Genomic DNA, 18612 nt, shown 5'->3' with positions numbered 1-18612 from the left:
CAACATCATACAAGCACTGAAATACCCTCGGTGGCGGGTTAGGTTTTCTAGTATTGTGTCATTACCCAAAATCAGTCATTTGAAGTCCAACTCTACGTCACTGTGCAAAGTCTCATGTGCGCGATCTGAATGACACCTGGCCTAGTAGGATCGCTGTATGTCTTCCCCCTGCTCCCCCTCCCTTGCATGGTCGGGCCTTGAAACACTTGTGTATAGGCGCGTTATAAATGCCATATCATATCATATCATATCATTCCCGGCACTTCACTGCAGAAGTATTGAATCCTGTAGCATTCCCAAAACATATGCTCAAGTTTAACGCTTCTGTGTCCACAAACACAGCATAGTTCTGAGTCGCTTAAACTCCTCCTGTGCATTCTTGCTGTTCTGCTCAAGATGGTTATGTGGCATGGTCTCCTGCCCCAGGTCAGTGAGGTCATCCGGACGTTGCAGAAATATGTGCGCCCCCTGTCAGGATTTATGGACTCACCCGAAGCATGTGACCATTGTCTTAGCAGCTTTCTGACTGCAATAGTGCATATATGGCCGAAGCTGAGTGCCACAAGCACCCAGGTCAAGCATTATAGGAAAAAAGATGCTCACCTTTTCTTCAAAGGTGCACAGAATATTTTTCGGCGAAGGTGTCCAGATGTGGTATTCTCCATGCCTGTGCTTTTCAGCTAGAGCTCTCAATGCTCTACCCTTTCCATCACAGACCAGGTCAGATATCCATTTGATAATGCACAAGAACCAATTGGCCCAGAACAGAGGCTTGCCTAGGATCTTCACTGGACAGCTATGCTTAAGCGAAACCCTGCTGGAGACAAATAGCTTCTGCTCAACAGTTTTTCCCATTCCTTGCCTGCACTATCTCACACATGATGTGTACTTTAATCAATACTCTCCATGATCTTCCGTTTGATTCAAGTGGTCTCATTACATTGGTTTCCACTTTAGTTCACCCAAACACCTTCAGGGTCAGCCAAGTGTGCATATATGTTGTGCACTACATGACAGACGGTAGGTAATTCGAGAATTGCAGGACAGGGTAGCTTTCACATCTTGATGCCGTTCTGCCGCATAGGAAATACTTGATTACTCTGTCGACTTCCTTAAAGATACGCTGCTCAACTTTGAATAGGATCATAGAGATAATATAGTTGATCCTTAGGGCCGCAGACATCTTAATGGTGTTTACTGTTCCACTCAATCTCAGGTTTTGGTTTCCCCAGTGCTTCCTCCATGTTGCAGTTCATCAGTAATTTAGTTTGTGCATTATTATCTAGATGCCCATCTTTATTAGGCATCACTGGAAGCCCCCGGTTTACAACTCTCCATCTGACTTTGCTCAATGTATTTTACGCAGCCCACATCTTGTTGAATTGCTCAGTTGTGTCCATCAGGCACGGAACTGATCTTTGTAGGCAGTGGCCATCACCAGTAGCTGATGTGATGAATTGTGCCTTTCTCAGAATCAGAGGTTTGAAAGAAGCACAATCCCTATGCTTTATTCAGCAGCACGATGCTTTGCGAATCAGGTGCTCGGGCTCAAGCTAGCTGATGTATATTTCCACACGTCTCCTAAAGACTGCACATTTTGCTATTAATGGTCCTTAAGAAGGGTGATTTATTTCTACCTTTACATATAGCTGTAACAGATAAACAACAAGTTAAATACTTATGTAAGCTCGTGGTCTATTTTCAAATGTTTTGCGTGATCTGTATACCTTCACAACTTTTAAACATGATGTCAATGGCCTTGCATGGAACTGAAATTGCACTAGTTAATATAAAAAATGCACTAAAGGAACATTTCATACAGTAGAAAGTCCTGGAGCAGAACTGTGTTTAATGCATCATCCCAATGGCACTAGTACTTGCAGTAAAGAACAAGGTTTGCCGTCAATGGGGATGATCTCGTACAGCTACCCCCAAAAGAATGTTCTTAAGCTTCCCAAAAGGAATGTCTCCTGCTGACCAGATAAGAGAAACAGTTCGTTCTGGGGAGGTGTCACACACACACAGATTCTGTTCCCAAGTGAAGTGGTATCTTCAAGGCCCAGTAAAGGACTCCCCGAGTTGCAGCAGCAAAGGCACTTGCAGATGCAGCTTTGTAGGTGGTTGGGGTCAGGGACAAGCTTATCAACCACTTTAATTCTTTTCAATTACCTGGAGGGAATGAGAGCAACAAACATAACACAGTCAGTATTACATACACCTGCGTGATAGTGGTTGCCCCAATTACAATCTATTCATCTACATCCCATACTAAACAGAACCAAGTGTATTTTAAACAGCTGAACATTCCTGAGAAGAATCTTCCTCTGCGTGAAAATGTGATGTTTCAAAACACTCCCTGAAATGAAACAGGCATAGCAACAGATAGCATCTAGACTCCGACTAGTCCCACTAGATGCACAACTATTGTGTGACTGGTCAGTAATACTGCTTTTTGGCAATTATGTTCTGAATAGAGGATGGTATTTTGACTACAGACTATATTCACTGCAGCCTTAACTTCTTTCGGGTCAGCCTATACTGCACTGCTGATCACTAATAAGGGTGAACGTATGCAATTGTCTATAGCCTTGGTTGAAAAAGGTATGTATAAAATAGCACCGTCCTGTAAGACGAAGACCATTTTCTAGAGCTAAAGGCTTGCATTTGGGGGAATGTGCATACCCACAATGCTTTGCTGATGTGCCTCTGAACTGGATATGAACTTCCAGTGATGGCACCTGGGTGGCACTGTGGCATGTGCGACTGGAACATATGGTTCATTCTACTTTCATATTTCAGGTGGAAGGTTATTTTCAAGCCTTTCTAAGCCCGCAATGACTGTGCTGATGTTTTACATGGAAAACCTAATAGATCTACCGGGTTACAACCCAATATTCTGCACACATCATAAATGCAGTGGTTACACATCCCTGCACATGACAGAGCTCTTTATGGAAGCAAACTCTGATAGGAGATAGCGACCCACAGACAGTAGAGAATCAGTTAATTCTACCCACTCCTCTTTGAATTTTCGATGGAACATGACCAACCTCTGCATGCTTAGTCACCATCACTCTGTGGCTTTGTATTCTCCTACTAAAATGAAGTCTCTATTTTTCAGAACCAATAAATGATGTCTCTATTTATGTTGTATACAAGAATCACCACAAAATGCACAGTTAAACATAAAATGATCTTCTAGTACCTTTGCTGGATTTCTCTGCATGCGTTCCATGGTCGGAGATTGTGAGGCCATAGCTCATAGACAGATGTATTCCGACAACAGGCCCCACTATACTCATCCAGGATGTAATGTAGTTTATATTCCTAAAGCAAGGGGAAAAGTGTCATCCTACGTAAGCCTGTCCGCTTATAACATTTTTGCTTGCACCTTGTGTTGATTAGACAGCCTCAATCATGTTTTCTCAATGGCCTTGTACTCTGGTGGAGGTATCATAGCTCATTCCAGCCTTTCTTCTTACAAGCCTGTCTCTCGCCCAGTGAATTTCATTTGGACACATTCATGCTTTTACCTCAGTGAAGTTATTTTTCATCTACCTGACCCAGGCCCATAGATGTCTTGATAACACAAATCACGCATGTTCTTCTCTGACACTTACCAAACACACTGTTTTGGATTACTAAAACTGGCCTCTTTCACTAAGTTTTGGAATATTGCCCACATGTCCTCCTGGCCCACTCAAACCATGAACCTTTATTTCCTCTGATTCAACTTCTTCCTGTCCAAAATATGTATTTTTGAAATAAAATCTGAAGTCCATCTCCTCTTCAGTGTTGATGCATGCCACGCCTGTTAATTATCATCCCCATCTACATTGTTAACACCTTACCGATAACGTTTCACTCCAACTATTTTCCACATATCCACAATATTTTTCCAGAATGATTCCTGTGACCCACACAACTCAGCAAGGCTAGCACTCACCCTAGACATCTATGTTCAACCTGCAGGGCACGGGTTTCAATCCTGCGACGCCTACTCAGCCGTTCATCCGTCAGAGGTAAATTAATTGAAGACCATTAAACTTTATAATTGTAAAACCCATTATTACAGTGCTTAGCAAGTAGGACTCTGGGATGAAGAGTTATATAAAAACCTGATATTATTATATTAGCACCCTTTTCAGAACATTCCCGGCTGCTTACTCCATCAGGATTCAGGAATTGCAGCCATGATCAGCCAGGAGTTGCCCAGAGTTTCACTTTGCTTTATGACTGAGCCAGCATGAACATTGCCACCATGAGACCCAGCACTCGCCACTGCATTCTTCATCCTGTTTTTTAACCCTATTTGCGATCGTTCCCTTCTCAGTGAAGGCCCGCTCTCCCATGCGCCTATCTCCCTGCCCCCTTTTCTCAATCCTTCTGCTTACCTCTTCCAGGTGATCACGCACCGAACTCGCTCCACGCTTCTGCATGTCTCCCATGCTTGTAGACCTCCCATCTTTTGCCTGCCTGACGCACAGCTCTACCATAGCAACCCCACTCTTCAGAGAAGCCGCTGAAGTGCTTTTCATATTTGCCAGAGATTTTTCACCATTTCTTAGCAAATAGGTGAAGTGGGGTGTCTGGGCACCTGATTCCCAGCATTGAGCTGCCTACTGGTGCTAATGATTATTTAAGATGGACTAAAATCCATGGTGCAGGACCTCAACACCGACTGCGACTGATCCTCCACCTGTGTCCGCCACTGCTGGCCACCCTCGGCAGTTTTCTGCTCTGCTCCTGCTGTGACCCTTCCCGCTCGGCGGCCGGCGCGGCTACCTGGGATAGCGGTGTAGTCCCTCCCACCTCAGCTGGTCACCCGGGGCCTCCATACTAGTCCTGGTGCCTTTGCCTGCAGCACTCCCCGCTCAAGAGCATGCACGGTATCAGGATCGCGGTATCAGCCCGCCTGCCTCAGCTGCCTGGGATCTTCCACCGGTGCCTCTATCCTAGACCTGGTGCCTCCGCCTGCGGCCCTCACCACTCAAGAGCAGGCGCGGTTGTCCAGGATCGCGTGTCAGCCCGCCTGCCTTCAGCTGCCTGTGACCACCACCCTGGGCCCGGGGCTTCCGCCTGCGGCGATGGGTGCCTGCTGTCTACGCCTCCATTCCGGCTCCGGACATCCATCTGCGGCGGCGGGTCCTGGGACTTACATCTCTGGCAGCAGGTGCTTGCTACCTGGTGCCTCAATTCTGACCCGGCGCCTCCGCCTGCCTTTCTGCCGGGGGCCTGCGCTCCTGGTCCAGAGCTTCCAGCTGCAGCGGCGCTCCACCAGCAGTGTCTTCTGGCCCGCCTCTGCCACCCAGGGCCGCCATGTTGTTCTTGAGTGAGGCCTTGCTTCCCGCATCCCGCGCCAGACTTGACTGCTGAGGGCTCCCACCTGACAGCGGCAGGAGCCTCCACATACTGCACCTGGTCTGACCTTGCCTCCTCCACTGACTATAGCTGCACCATTGTCCACGCCAGCACCACTCTGGGCCCCACGTCTACTTCCCGCACACCGTGTCAGGCACGTCTGCCGTGGGCTCCCATCTGACAGCGGCAGGAGCCGCTACATTCTGCACCTGGACTATTCTTGCCTACTGCCTACGACTGTACCATTGTCCACGTCAGCTCCATTGTGGGCCACACTTCGGCGGATCCCAGCTTCCCCCGGTCCAGCCTCCTCCCGCCCTGCTGCCCACTCTCTCCATAGTCTCCTGACTACTTGGGACACCCATCTACCCTATCCCCATCCAGTCCTGGAACGTGACAACTACTGGTCCTCCTCCTCCCAGGCACTCACCTGCCACATGCCACACAGTCCCTCCTACTAGACCCCCCCACGCTTCCCCTTCAACTCAGACCCAGCAAGTATCACACTTGCCTACCTCCTACTGCTCAGCCCCTGCTGCTAATCCTCTTCTAAGCGTGTTTATCCAATACAACGGTCACGACCCCGTACCCAGCCCCCGTCCGCTCCTGCCTTTCACCCTACAACACAATCCCTGCTACTAAACCTCCACCCCTCACCGGGTTTAACCTGGCATACACAAACTGCTCCAGCTCTTGCCCTACCCTTTCCTTCCCTGCCACTTACCTCTCTCTCCTCAGCTGAGTCTCTTCCCACCTCCTTCTCAGCTTTGGGCACAACCAATACTACCAACTCCCTGCCTGCCTCCTACCCACCCGTCTTGCCCTGCAACCGGGCCTTCCCCACCTCCTTCCTACCTTGGTCCCTACCACTCTTCTTAGCCAGCCTCTGTTCTAGTGCGCCCTGTCTCTTGCCACCTCCCGCACAGTCTTCAGCTGAACATCTCCCACTCCCTTCCCAACCTTTTCCCATCCATTTCTCACTGCCTGCTCCTGATCTTGCGTACTCTGACTCCCTGCTTGCTATCTACCAAACTTAGTACCATACTGAGTAGCAAGCTGAGTACCAATTTGAGCCTCCTCTCTCTCCTACACTAGTGCTGACTCTACTAGAAGCTGCTACACTGGTCCCTGTCCTTGCCATCACAAGTCTCAACAGCAACAGACCTTCATAGCTCGACATATCTCTGATTCCTCTGTTATGCGATCTGCCAAATATCTTTTTCACCACCCTCTCTTCCCTTCCCCCGCCCTCTCTCACTCTCCTCACCTTCCCCTCTCCCTCTTACTCTCTTTTTCCCTCCTCATGCCCAGTCCCCTCTTCAATCCCCTCCCCCACTCCTCCTGTTACACACCTACCCTCTCTCACCGTCCTAATCTTCTTTACCCCCCCACCGCTCATCATTCCAGCCTCATGAACATGGCGCTCTGGAACGCCAGATCCATCTGCAACAAGACCGCAGCAGTTCTCGACATATTCTTTTGTCTCAACCTTCATTTCCTATGTCTAACTGAAACCTGGATCCCCCCCCATAACACTTCTGTCCCCGCTTCCCTAACTACCTCATCGTCCTCCTTCTCTCAGATCTCTCGCGCTACTGGCCGTGACAGAGACATTGGCCTCCTCTACCACCCCAAATACCTTTCCTCTACCTCCTCACCATCTCTTCCTTCTTTCCCTTCCTTTGAATTTCTTTAAAAATCTTTCTCCTCTCCTCACCCCATTTCCTTTCTAATCATCTATCGACCCGCCGGCCCTCTTTCTTCCATCTATGAAGAGCCTGATCACCTCCTCTCGCTTATTTCTCCCTCCCCCTCTCCTCTAACTGTACTTGGTGACTTTAATCTTCACCTCCCTTCTCCCCCTCATTCCTCATCCCTCTTTCCCATCCTTGACTCCTACCTCCTTTCCCCCCCTTCCTTCTTCCCCCACTCATTCCTCTGGCTCCACTCTTGACCTCATCTTCAATTCTTCCTACCCCTCTTCCCCAGTCTCTACTCTTCCTGTCTATCTCTCCCATCATCCCTTACTCTCCTTCTCCCTTTCACCCCTCCCACATTCCCCCTCTACTAGGCCCTCTCCTCCCATCTTCTCACGGCGTGACTTTCGCAATTTTGATCCTTCCCTCTTTATTGACACTTGCTCTTCTTCTCTCCCCTCTCTCCAAGGCTTCTCTTTACTGTCAGCCAATGATACTCTATCCTCTCGTCCTCTTCTATTTCCTCTTCCCTTGATTAACGTTACCCCCTTTCTCTCTTCCACCCAACCCAGAAACCCTCTCAACCTTGGCTCACTCCTCAACTGCTCTCTATGCAGCGCCTTCTCCGACGTCTGGAGAGACTCTGGCTCAAAACTCCCTCGCTTTCCAACCAAACCTCCTATTTCTCTTAACACACTCGCTTCGACTCTTGTCTTGCCTCGGCTAAACGCTCCTACTACTCTAACCTTCTCCACTCCCAAGCCTCCCACCCTCGCCGTATCTTCCAAACTCTCTCTCGACTTCTCTCCCCTCCCACCAACTGATCCCTCCTCTTCTTCTACACTTTCTCCCTCTGACTTCGCTAGCTTCTTCTCCTCCAAGATTCTTACCCTTCGGCAAAAAATCAACTGCTCCTTGGATTTCCCCTCTTCTCCCCCCTCCCCTCATTCTGCATGTCCTACTTCTCACCTATCTCCCCTCCTGAAGTCTCCACCCTCCTCTCCAAAGCCCACCCCACATCCGCCCCAACCGACCCTCTCCCATCCCTTCTTATCCCTAAAATCTACCCTCTTCTTATTCCCTACCTTACTTCCTTCGTCAACATCTGTTTTTCCTCAGCCACCTTTCCCTCTGCTTTCAAGCATGCCACGATCATCCCTATTTTGAAGAAACCTTCTGCTGGTCCCCTTCTCAGCTCTAACTTCCGCCCTATTTCACTTCTTCCATTCCTCTCTAAGCTTCCCGAGCGCCTCGCCTACTCTCAGCTCTCATCCTTTGTCACCAATCTCTCTCTCCTACCCCCTCCCAATCTGGCTTCCGTCCTAAACACTCTCCTGAAACTGCTCTCACCTATATCCTTTACTCCCTCCTCTCTGCTCGACACTCTAAGCAATCCTCTATCCTTTTTCTCCTCGACCTCTCTGCTGCCTTCGACACTGTCGATCATCCCCTTCTTCTCCACACTCTTTCTTCCTTTGGGTTCAAAAGCTCTGTTCTCAACTGGCTATCCTCTTACCTCTCCTCCCACTCTTTTTCTGTTTCCTGGGGTGGCCGGTCCTCTCCAACCCAACCTCTAGAATACGGCATACTTCAAAGTTCGGTGCTTGGACCTTTCCTCTTCTCTCTATACACCTCCCTCCTTGCCCCTGTTATCTCCTCATTTGGCATCTCCCACCATTTCTATGATGACGACACTCAACTCTTCCTTTCTTTCTCCTCTTTCTCAACTGACCTCCACCTAAAACTTTCCTCCTGCCTTACTGCCATAAAGAACTTGATGTCTTCCCGCTTTCTCTCCCTTAACATTGACAAGACTGAAGTTGTATTCTTCCCCTCCAACTTTCTTCCCCCTCCCTCTCCTCCGCCTTTCATTCACTTTCCTCCCTCTAATCTCCCTATCTCTCTCCATGCTCGTAACGTAGGCATTCACTTTGACTCCTCTCTCTCTTTCGCCCACCATATCTCTCTCCCTTCTCGCACCTGTCGCTACCGCCTCTTCAATATTCGCAAAGTCCGTCCCTCTCTTACCTTCCATGCTACCAAACTTTTAATCTCCTCCCTTATCTTCTCCCACCTCTTCTACTGCTCTTCTTTACTCATTGGACTACCTACTTCTCATCTCGCCCCCCTCAAATCTATCTACCATTCTGCTGTTCGTACCCTCTGTCTCCTTACCTCCCGTGACTCCATCTCTACTTCCCTCTCATCCCTTGGCTGGCTTCCATTTCACTCCCAACTTAAATTTCACTTTCTCTGCCTTGTCTTCAAATCTCTCCATGGTCTTGCTCCCCCTTATCTCTCCTCCCTCCTCTCTTTCTACTCTCCCTCCCGTTCCCTTCGTTCTGCTGACCATTACCTTCTCACTGTACCTTCGTCCCCTTGTGCCCCCTCCCGTTTCCGCTCCTTCCAACTCCTAGCCCCCCTGCACTGGAACTCCCTACCTCTTGCAATCCGCTCTACCCCCACCTTCTCCTCATTCCGCACCTCCCTTAAATCTCTCCTTCTCCACTCTCCTCTTTGAAACCCCTTCCCCTTCCGCCTCCCCTCCCTCCTTTATCTTTCCCCAGGATTATCTCCCTCCCCCCACTCTCACCTTTCCCCCTTCCCGTCCCACCCAGTCCTACTCCACTACTCTCCCTATTCCCTTCAGTTAATTGCTCTTCTTGCTGTTTTGTTGACTGCTTCATATTGTAATTTGCTTCTACCGTTATATTGTTTATGTTTCATGTATTAAGTTATTCAATTGTGCAGCGTTTTGGTGTAAAGCGCTATATAAACCTATAAATACAAAACCAAATCTTTCAGATCGACTTTTAAACTACAGTTGCTTTGCCAAAACCTGTTTGGACACCATCCATCAATCCTTTCGAAGGATGAGCAGAGCTGGAAATAAAGTTTAACTATCTTAGCGTGTCTAAGGTAATTTTTTAGTGCCATTTTTACTTTTGAAAACAAATGTTATCTTTGACTAGTTAACAGGTTTCCTACCTGTAATACTTTAAAACAGTCTTCAACTATAAATGTCGTCTTTCAACTGTCCACCCTAAGCTTTTCTTGTTCTACCCTTTCCTGTTAAGGCCTAGAACATGTCCTATACATTTTGAGGGCCTTCGTTCATCTACTGTCATCTTTTCGCAGAGATCTACTCTGAAAATCTTTGCAATTCACTATACATGATCTTTCTCCTTCAATTGATTCTGAATGTGAATAAACCTGCCAGTAGTCCATAGTTAATCTCATGTTCACACCATTGTTCTTCCTAAGAAAACTGGATTGCTCTTCTACCTATTTATACAGAAGAACGACAAATTACTTATTCTGTACTACTGACCTATTAAACAGCTCACAGCTTTGTCAATACGTTTGCAGAACTCAAAGAGATAGCAGAACACATGTAAGCCTCCAGACAACATTATTAAATAAACTTTATGGTTTGCTGGATTGAACCATGCACATTTGTCAATGGAGTCTAAGTCAATACAAATCAGCTCTAGCCCAAGACTAAATAACCAATTAAGACCAAGCTCAGGCACACCAAAATACAATGTGGTGCAGAAATAAGCAGTTCTATTTGCACCAAATATCTGAAGTTACAAACAAAACAGCCAAACCAAACTCACCAATCGAAACCAGATCTGCTGTAACATCTAAGAAATTGGAAGACAACCTAGTTGCATGATAAAAAAAATGTATAAAGCTCAATATAAAGGTTCACTAGATATCAGCCACATCCCAAATACAGATGCAGAATGCCCCATCATATTCACTACTTGAGTTCTACAGAGACAGAATACATACAATTAGTGAAAGCTGTCGAAGGGTCCTCAGCTCGGAGCTGCTCTTACTCAGTTTTATAAAGGAACAAAACTACACGCTGACACCAAGCATTACCAAACTCTCGTTAATACAGTTTACACAAGAGTGTGGGTGCCCCTTGCTCACTGTGCTTAGAGAGGCAGAGCTTCACCTCACTGGTGAGCCCCGACTAGGCCGAAACACATGTCTGGGGTTGCTGTTGATACTCTTGTTCAGAGGAGAATTACCTAGAATTTTGGTGCTGGGCTGCCCAAGTGGGTGGGACCAGACTGATATGCAAATGGGTATTTCTCCTCTGTGAAAGGTACAGTGAGCTAAAACGTGGCTGTAGACCCTCCCGAAGGGTCGCCTTCCCATAGAACTGATTATTTGGCCATGTTCGTTCTCAGTAGAGGGGCTGCCAGACCTTATTGTGAGTCTTGTTAATATAGGCAGCATTCTTAAACAACTAAATAAAATATACAAATATACAGTCCCTCCTACTAGACCCCCCCCACGCTTCCCCTTCAACTCAGACCCAGCAAGTATCACACTTGCCTACCTCCTACTGCTCAGCCCCTGCTGCTAATCCTCTTCTAAGCGTGTTTATCCAATACAACGGTCACGACCCCGGATCCAGCCCCCGTCCGCTCCTGCCTTTCACCCTACAACACAATCCCTGCTACTAAACCTCCACCCCTCACCGGGTTTAACCTGGCATACACAAACTGCTCCAGCTCTTGCCCTACCCTTTCCTTCCCTGCCACTTACCTCTCTCTCCTCAGCTGAGTCTCTTCCCACCTCCTTCTCAGCTTTGGGCACAACCAATACTACCAACTCCCTGCCTGCCTCCTACCCACCTGTCTTGCCCTGCAACCGGGCCCTCCCCACCTCCTTCCTACCTTGGTCCCTACCACTCTTCTTAGCCAGCCTCTGTTCTAGTGCGCCCTGTCTCTTGCCACCTCCCGCACAGTCTTCAGCTGAACATCTCCCACTCCCTTCCCAACCTGTTCCCATCCATTTCTCGCTGCCTGCTCCTGATCTTGCGTACTCTGACTCCCTGCTTGCTATCTACCAAACTTAGTACCATACTGAGTAGCAAGCTGAGTACCAATTTGAGCCTCCTCTCTCTCCTACACTAGTGCTGACTCTACTAGAAGCTGCTACACTGGTCCCTGTCCTTGCCATCACAAGTCTCAACAGCAACAGACCTTCATAGCTCGACATATCTCTGATTCCTCTGTTATGCGATCTGCCAAATATCTTTTTCACCACCCTCTCTTCCCTTCCCCCGCCCTCTCTCACTCTCCTCACCTTCCCCTCTTACTCTCTTTTTCCCTCCTCATGCCCAGTCCCCTCTTCAATCCCCTCCCCCACTCCTCCTGTTACACACCTACCCTCTCTCACCGTCCTAATCTTCTTTACCCCCCACCGCTCATCATTCCAGCCTCATGAACATGGCGCTCTGGAACGCCAGATCCATCTGCAACAAGACCGCAGCAGTTCTCGACATATTCTTTTGTCTCAACCTTCATTTCCTATGTCTAACTGAAACCTGGATCCCCCCCCATAACACTTCTGTCCCCGCTTCCCTAACTACCTCATCGTCCTCCTTCTCTCAGATCTCTCGCGCTACTGGCCGTGACAGAGACATTGGCCTCCTCTACCACCCCAAATACCTTTCCTCTACCTCCTCACCATCTCTTCCTTCTTTCCCTTCCTTTGAATTTCTTTAAAAATCTTTCTCCTCTCCTCACCCTATTTCCTTTCTAATCATCTATCGACCCCCTGGCCCTCTTTCTTCCTTCTATGAAGAGCCTGATCACCTCCTCTCGCTTATTTCTCCCTCCCCCTCTCCTCTAACTGTACTTGGTGACTTTAATCTTCACCTCCCTTCTCCCCCTCATTCCTCATCCCTCTTTCCCATCCTTGACTCCTACCTCCTTTCCCCCCCTTCCTTCTTCCCCCACTCATTCCTCTGGCTCCACTCTTGACCTCATCTTCAATTCTTCCTACCCCTCTTCCCCAGTCTCTACTCTTCCTGTCTATCTCTCCCATCATCCCTTACTCTCCTTCTCCCTTTCACCCCTCCCACATTCCCCCTCTACTAGGCCCTCTCCTCCCATCTTCTCACGGCGTGACTTTCGCAATTTTGATCCTTCCCTCTTTATTGACACTTGCTCTTCTTCTCTCCCCTCTCTCCAAGGCTTCTCTTTACTGTCAGCCAATGATACTCTATCCTCTCGTCCTCTTCTATTTCCTCTTCCCTTGATTAACGTTACCCCCTTTCTCTCTTCCACCCAACCCAGAAACCCTCTCAACCTTGGCTCACTCCTCAACTGCTCTCTATGCAGCGCCTTCTCCGACGTCTGGAGAGACTCTGGCTCAAAACTCCCTCGCTTTCCAACCAAACCTCCTATTTCTCTTAACACACTCGCTTCGACTCTTGTCTTGCCTCGGCTAAACGCTCCTACTACTCTAACCTTCTCCACTCCCAAGCCTCCCACCCTCGCCGTATCTTCCAAACTCTCTCTCGACTTCTCTCCCCTCCCACCAACTGATCCCTCCTCTTCTTCTACACTTTCTCCCTCTGACTTCGCTAGCTTCTTCTCCTCCAAGATTCTTACCCTTCGGCAAAAAATCAACTGCTCCTTGGATTTCCCCTCTTCTCCCCCCTCCCCTCATTCTGCATGTCCTACTTCTCACCTATCTCCCCTCCTGAAGTCTCCACCCTCCTCTCCAAAGCCCACCCCACATCCGCCCCAACCGACCCTCTCCCATCCCTTCTTATCCCTAAAATCTACCCTCTTCTTATTCCCTACCTTACTTCCTTCGTCAACATCTGTTTTTCCTCAGCCACCTTTCCCTCTGCTTTCAAGCATGCCACGATCATCCCTATTTTGAAGAAACCTTCTGCTGGTCCCCTTCTCAGCTCTAACTTCCGCCCTATTTCACTTCTTCCATTCCTCTCTAAGCTTCCCGAGCGCCTCGCCTACTCTCAGCTCTCATCCTTTGTCACCAATCTCTCTCTCCTACCCCCTCCCAATCTGGCTTCCGTCCTAAACACTCTCCTGAAACTGCTCTCACCTATATCCTTTACTCCCTCCTCTCTGCTCGACACTCTAAGCAATCCTCTATCCTTTTTCTCCTCGACCTCTCTGCTGCCTTCGACACTGTCGATCATCCCCTTCTTCTCCACACTCTTTCTTCCTTTGGGTTCAAAAGCTCTGTTCTCAACTGGCTATCCTCTTACCTCTCCTCCCACTCTTTTTCTGTTTCCTGGGGTGGCCGGTCCTCTCCAACCCAACCTCTAGAATACGGCATACTTCAAAGTTCGGTGCTTGGACCTTTCCTCTTCTCTCTATACACCTCCCTCCTTGCCCCTGTTATCTCCTCATTTGGCATCTCCCACCATTTCTATGATGACGACACTCAACTCTTCCTTTCTTTCTCCTCTTTCTCAACTGACCTCCACCTAAAACTTTCCTCCTGCCTTACTGCCATAAAGAACTTGATGTCTTCCCGCTTTCTCTCCCTTAACATTGACAAGACTGAAGTTGTATTCTTCCCCTCCAACTTTCTTCCCCCTCCCTCTCCTCCGCCTTTCATTCACTTTCCTCCCTCTAATCTCCCTATCTCTCTCCATGCTCGTAACGTAGGCATTCACTTTGACTCCTCTCTCTCTTTCGCCCACCATATCTCTCTCCCTTCTCGCACCTGTCACTACCGCCTCTTCAATATTCGCAAAGTCCGTCCCTCTCTTACTTCCATGCTACCAAACTTTTAATCTCCTCCCTTATCTTCTCCCACCTCTTCTACTGCTCTTCTTTACTCATTGGACTACCTACTTCTCATCTCGCCCCCCTCAAATCTATCTACCATTCTGCTGTTCGTACCCTCTGTCTCCTTACCTCCCGTGACTCCATCTCTACTTCCCTCTCATCCCTTGGCTGGCTTCCATTTCACTCCCAACTTAAATTTCACTTTCTCTGCCTTGTCTTCAAATCTCTCCATGGTCTTGCTCCCCCTTATCTCTCCTCCCTCCTCTCTTTCTACTCTCCCTCCCGTTCCCTTCGTTCTGCTGACCATTTCCTTCTCACTGTACCTTCGTCCCCTTGTGCCCCCTCCCGTTTCCGCTCCTTCCAACTCCTAGCCCCCCTGCACTGGAACTCCCTACCTCTTGCAATCCGCTCTACCCCCACCTTCTCCTCATTCCGCACCTCCCTTAAATCTCTCCTTCTCCACTCTCCTCTTTGAAACCCCTTCCCCTTCCGCCTCCCCTCCCTCCTTTATCTTTCCCCAGGATTATCTCCCTCCCCCCCACTCTCACCTTTCCCCCTTCCCGTCCCACCCAGTCCTACTCCACTACTCTCCCTATTCCCTTCAGTTAATTGCTCTTCTTGCTGTTTTGTTGACTGCTTCATATTGTAATTTGCTTCTACCGTTATATTGTTTATGTTTCATGTATTAAGTTATTCAATTGTGCAGCGTTTTGGTGTAAAGCGCTATATAAACCTATAAATACAAAACCAAATCTTTCAGATCGACTTTTAAACTACAGTTGCTTTGCCAAAACCTGTTTGGACACCATCAATCAATCCTTTCGAATGATGAGCAGAGCTGGAAATGAAGTTTAACTATCTTAGCGTGTCTAAGGTAATTTTTTAGTTCCATTTTTACTTTTGAAAACAAATGTTATCTTTGACTAGTTAACAGGTTTCCTACCTGTAATACTTTAAAACAGTCTTAAACTATAAATGTCGTCTTTCAACTCTCCACCCTAAGCTTTTCTTGTTCTACCCTTTCCTGTTAAGGCCTAGAACATGTCCTATACATTTTGAGGGCCTTCGTTCATCTACTGTCATCTTTTCGCAGAGATCTACTCTGAAAATCTTTGCAATTCACTATACGTGATCTTTCTCCTTCAATTGATTCTGAATGTGAATAAACCTGCCAGTAGTCCATAGTTAATCTCATGTTCACACCATTGTTCTTCCTAAGAAAACTGGATTGCTCTTCTACCTATTTATACAGAAGAACGACAAATTACTTATTCTGTACTACTGACCTATTAAACAGCTCACAGCTTTGTCAATATGTTTGCAGAACTCAAAGAGATAGCAGAACACATGTAAGCCTCCAGACAACATTATTAAATAAACTTTATGGTTTGCTGGATTGAACCATGCACATTTGTCAATGGAGTCTAAGTCAATACAAATCAGCTCTAGCCCAAGACTAAATAACCAATTAAGACCAAGCTCAGGCACACCAAAATACAATGTGGTGCAGAAATAAGCAGTTCTATTTGCACCAAATATCTGAAGTTACAAACAAAACAGCCAAACCAAACTCACCAATCGAAACCAGATCTGCTGTAACATCTAAGAAATTGGAAGACAACCTAGTTGCATGATAAAAAAAATGTATAAAGCTCAATATAAAGGTTCACTAGATATCAGCCACAGCCCAAATACAGATGCAGAATGCCCCATCATATTCACTACTTGAGTTCTACAGAGACAGAATACATACAATTAGTGAAAGCTGTCGAAGGGTCCTCAGCTCGGAGCTGCTCTTACTCAGTTTTATAAAGGAACAAAACTACACGCTGACACCAAGCATTACCAAACTCTCGTTAATACAGTTTACACAAGAGTGTGGGTGCCCCTTGCTCACTGTGCTTAGAGAGGCAGAGCTTCACCTCACTGGTGAGCCCCGACTAGGCCGAAACACATGTCTGGGGTTGCTGTTGATACTCTTGTTCAGAGGAGAATTACCTAGAATTTTGGTGCTGGGCTGCCCAAGTGGGTGGGACCAGACTGATATGCAAATGGGTATTTCTCCTCTGTGAAAGGTACAGTGAGCTAAAACGTGGCTGTAGACCCTCCCGAAGGGTCGCCTTCCCATAGAACTGATTATTTGGCCATGTTCGTTCTCAGTAGAGGGGCTGCCAGACCTTATTGTGAGTCTTGTTAATATAGGCAGCATTCTTAAACAACTAAATAAAAGCCAACATCACACCTTTAATTTAAATTAAATGCAGCAACATCAGATTTATCTCATCAATACCCTATCATACATTTACTGTTCATGGCAAAAGGTTTAAATAGAGATGTGTCTCAACAACTCCAAGACATAGTGAAGACACAGCTCTGTTCCATGACTGTCAATCTGGTTTTAGACTGGCCAAGAACCAACCACCATAGACATCATAGATGACACACTAAAAATGTAAGATTAAAAACCAACCATTGGTCTTGGATTTATCATCTGCATGTTAGATAGTAGACAACACATTAATTCAAGACCACTGCAGACACTCGATGGGCATGGGGACTGCCATAAACTGGGAGACCTCCTTCCAGAAGGACCAAACAGGACAGATTAAGACACACCACTTCTTATCAGAACTGCACCCCTACAGCATTCCATATCCCCCTGGCTATTCAACAACTTAATGAGGAACCTGGCATCTCTCATTGAACACCAACATTCATATTCTACGCAGACAGTACACTGTTAACGTACATAAGAGGACCCACTACAGAATGCCTCAATAGCATCCATGGTTAGATGTATGACAACATCCTCTGCCAGAATAGTTGCAAATCATTATACCAGGTAATTTCTGGTTCAAATGGCCCGAAACGTTAGGTCACCCATCTGCACTGGTAGACAAAACTAAAAATGTAGTCATTATTTGTTTTTACTATAAACTAACATTTGCACCAGAGATTAATGTAGTTACTCAACAAACCCTCTATAAAACCATATCTCACCAAGAAGATCCTCCCACTACTAGAAGCAGGCCATAAAACTGAAGTGATCATATTCCTACTTGTATTACTGCAATAGCTTGAATACGTACCTGCCAAAGAAAATAACTACAACCATCCGTAACCTGTCTAAAAGAGAGCTCCAAGAAAGATAATGGAAACTAAACTAAGTGATCACATCACTCTGGCATCAAAAGCTACTGTAGCTCCCCATCAAGCAGAGAGAATTGTTCTAAATTATATGCATGACACACCAGGTCTACTGGCCGAAGCAAAAGCAATATCGTTCATATTGACTCGCTTTCTGCCATATCAAGGTTCATCTGATCGGCAAGAGCAAAGGAATACCAACCTGCATAAGCACACAAGACACACGAAGGGGAAAACAGGTTGTCTACATGAGGTCACACCTTTAAACGTTACCTCCTGGCTTTAGACATCAAGAAAATGCCATACAATTTAGGAAGGTCTCACCCGATTAAGCACAGAGGACGTGTCCATTCATAGCCTCAGCATTCACTGGGGGATTCTAAGGAAAAATCTGTCAAGGTTGATTACAAACATCTTATAAGCAGCTCAGCACTGCAGTACCGATTTACTGATGCAAGCCAAAGGTTAAGAACAATAGTCTTCCAAAAGTACTTCCGATTGCAAGGGACTCGCCAAACTATGGCTCTGAAAACCAACCAACATAACCTTAATCTCAGTAACGATGATTGTAAATGTATGAAGATATTACGTTTGTTGTCCCTGGAAAGCGACCTATGGTTGGTTGTATGTGATCATCGCTAGAAATAACATCGGGGCTGACTCACTTTTTCTTTTTAAAAGGCACTAAACACCCTCCCCAACATATTTTAGGGCTAGTGCAAATGTGTAAACAAATTCCAGTCCTAGAATATATGGGGACACTGTTGGCTAGTGCCTTTAAGAAAAAATAGAGTCGACCTTGATGTTATTTCCAGCAATATCACATCACT

The 18612-nt window shown here is 47.0% G+C and overlaps 1 protein-coding gene across 3 annotated transcripts in view; it reads right to left on the bottom strand.

Annotated features, from left to right (window-relative positions):
- Positions 1-1609: 1609 nt before the first annotated feature.
- Positions 1610-18612, bottom strand: part of ATG10 (autophagy related 10) — a 719085-nt gene continuing 702082 nt past the window's right edge. For all 3 annotated transcript variants that reach the window (XM_069627571.1, XM_069627572.1, XM_069627573.1), the window contains 2 exons: positions 3206-3327; positions 1610-2169 (listed from right to left, as the gene is read on the bottom strand). In XM_069627571.1, coding sequence (XP_069483672.1) covers positions 2162-2169; positions 3206-3327 — 130 coding nt within the window. In that variant the 3' untranslated portion in view covers positions 1610-2161. The remainder of the gene's footprint in view (positions 2170-3205; positions 3328-18612) is intronic.

This window comes from Ambystoma mexicanum, chromosome 6p (assembly GCF_040938575.1).
Source record: "Ambystoma mexicanum isolate Mex_15411 chromosome 6p, UKY_AmexF1_1, whole genome shotgun sequence".
Classification (NCBI taxonomy): domain Eukaryota; kingdom Metazoa; phylum Chordata; class Amphibia; order Caudata; family Ambystomatidae; genus Ambystoma; species Ambystoma mexicanum.
The sequence above is the reverse complement of the archived record's forward strand: the minus strand, read 5'-3'. Positions and strand labels throughout refer to the sequence as shown.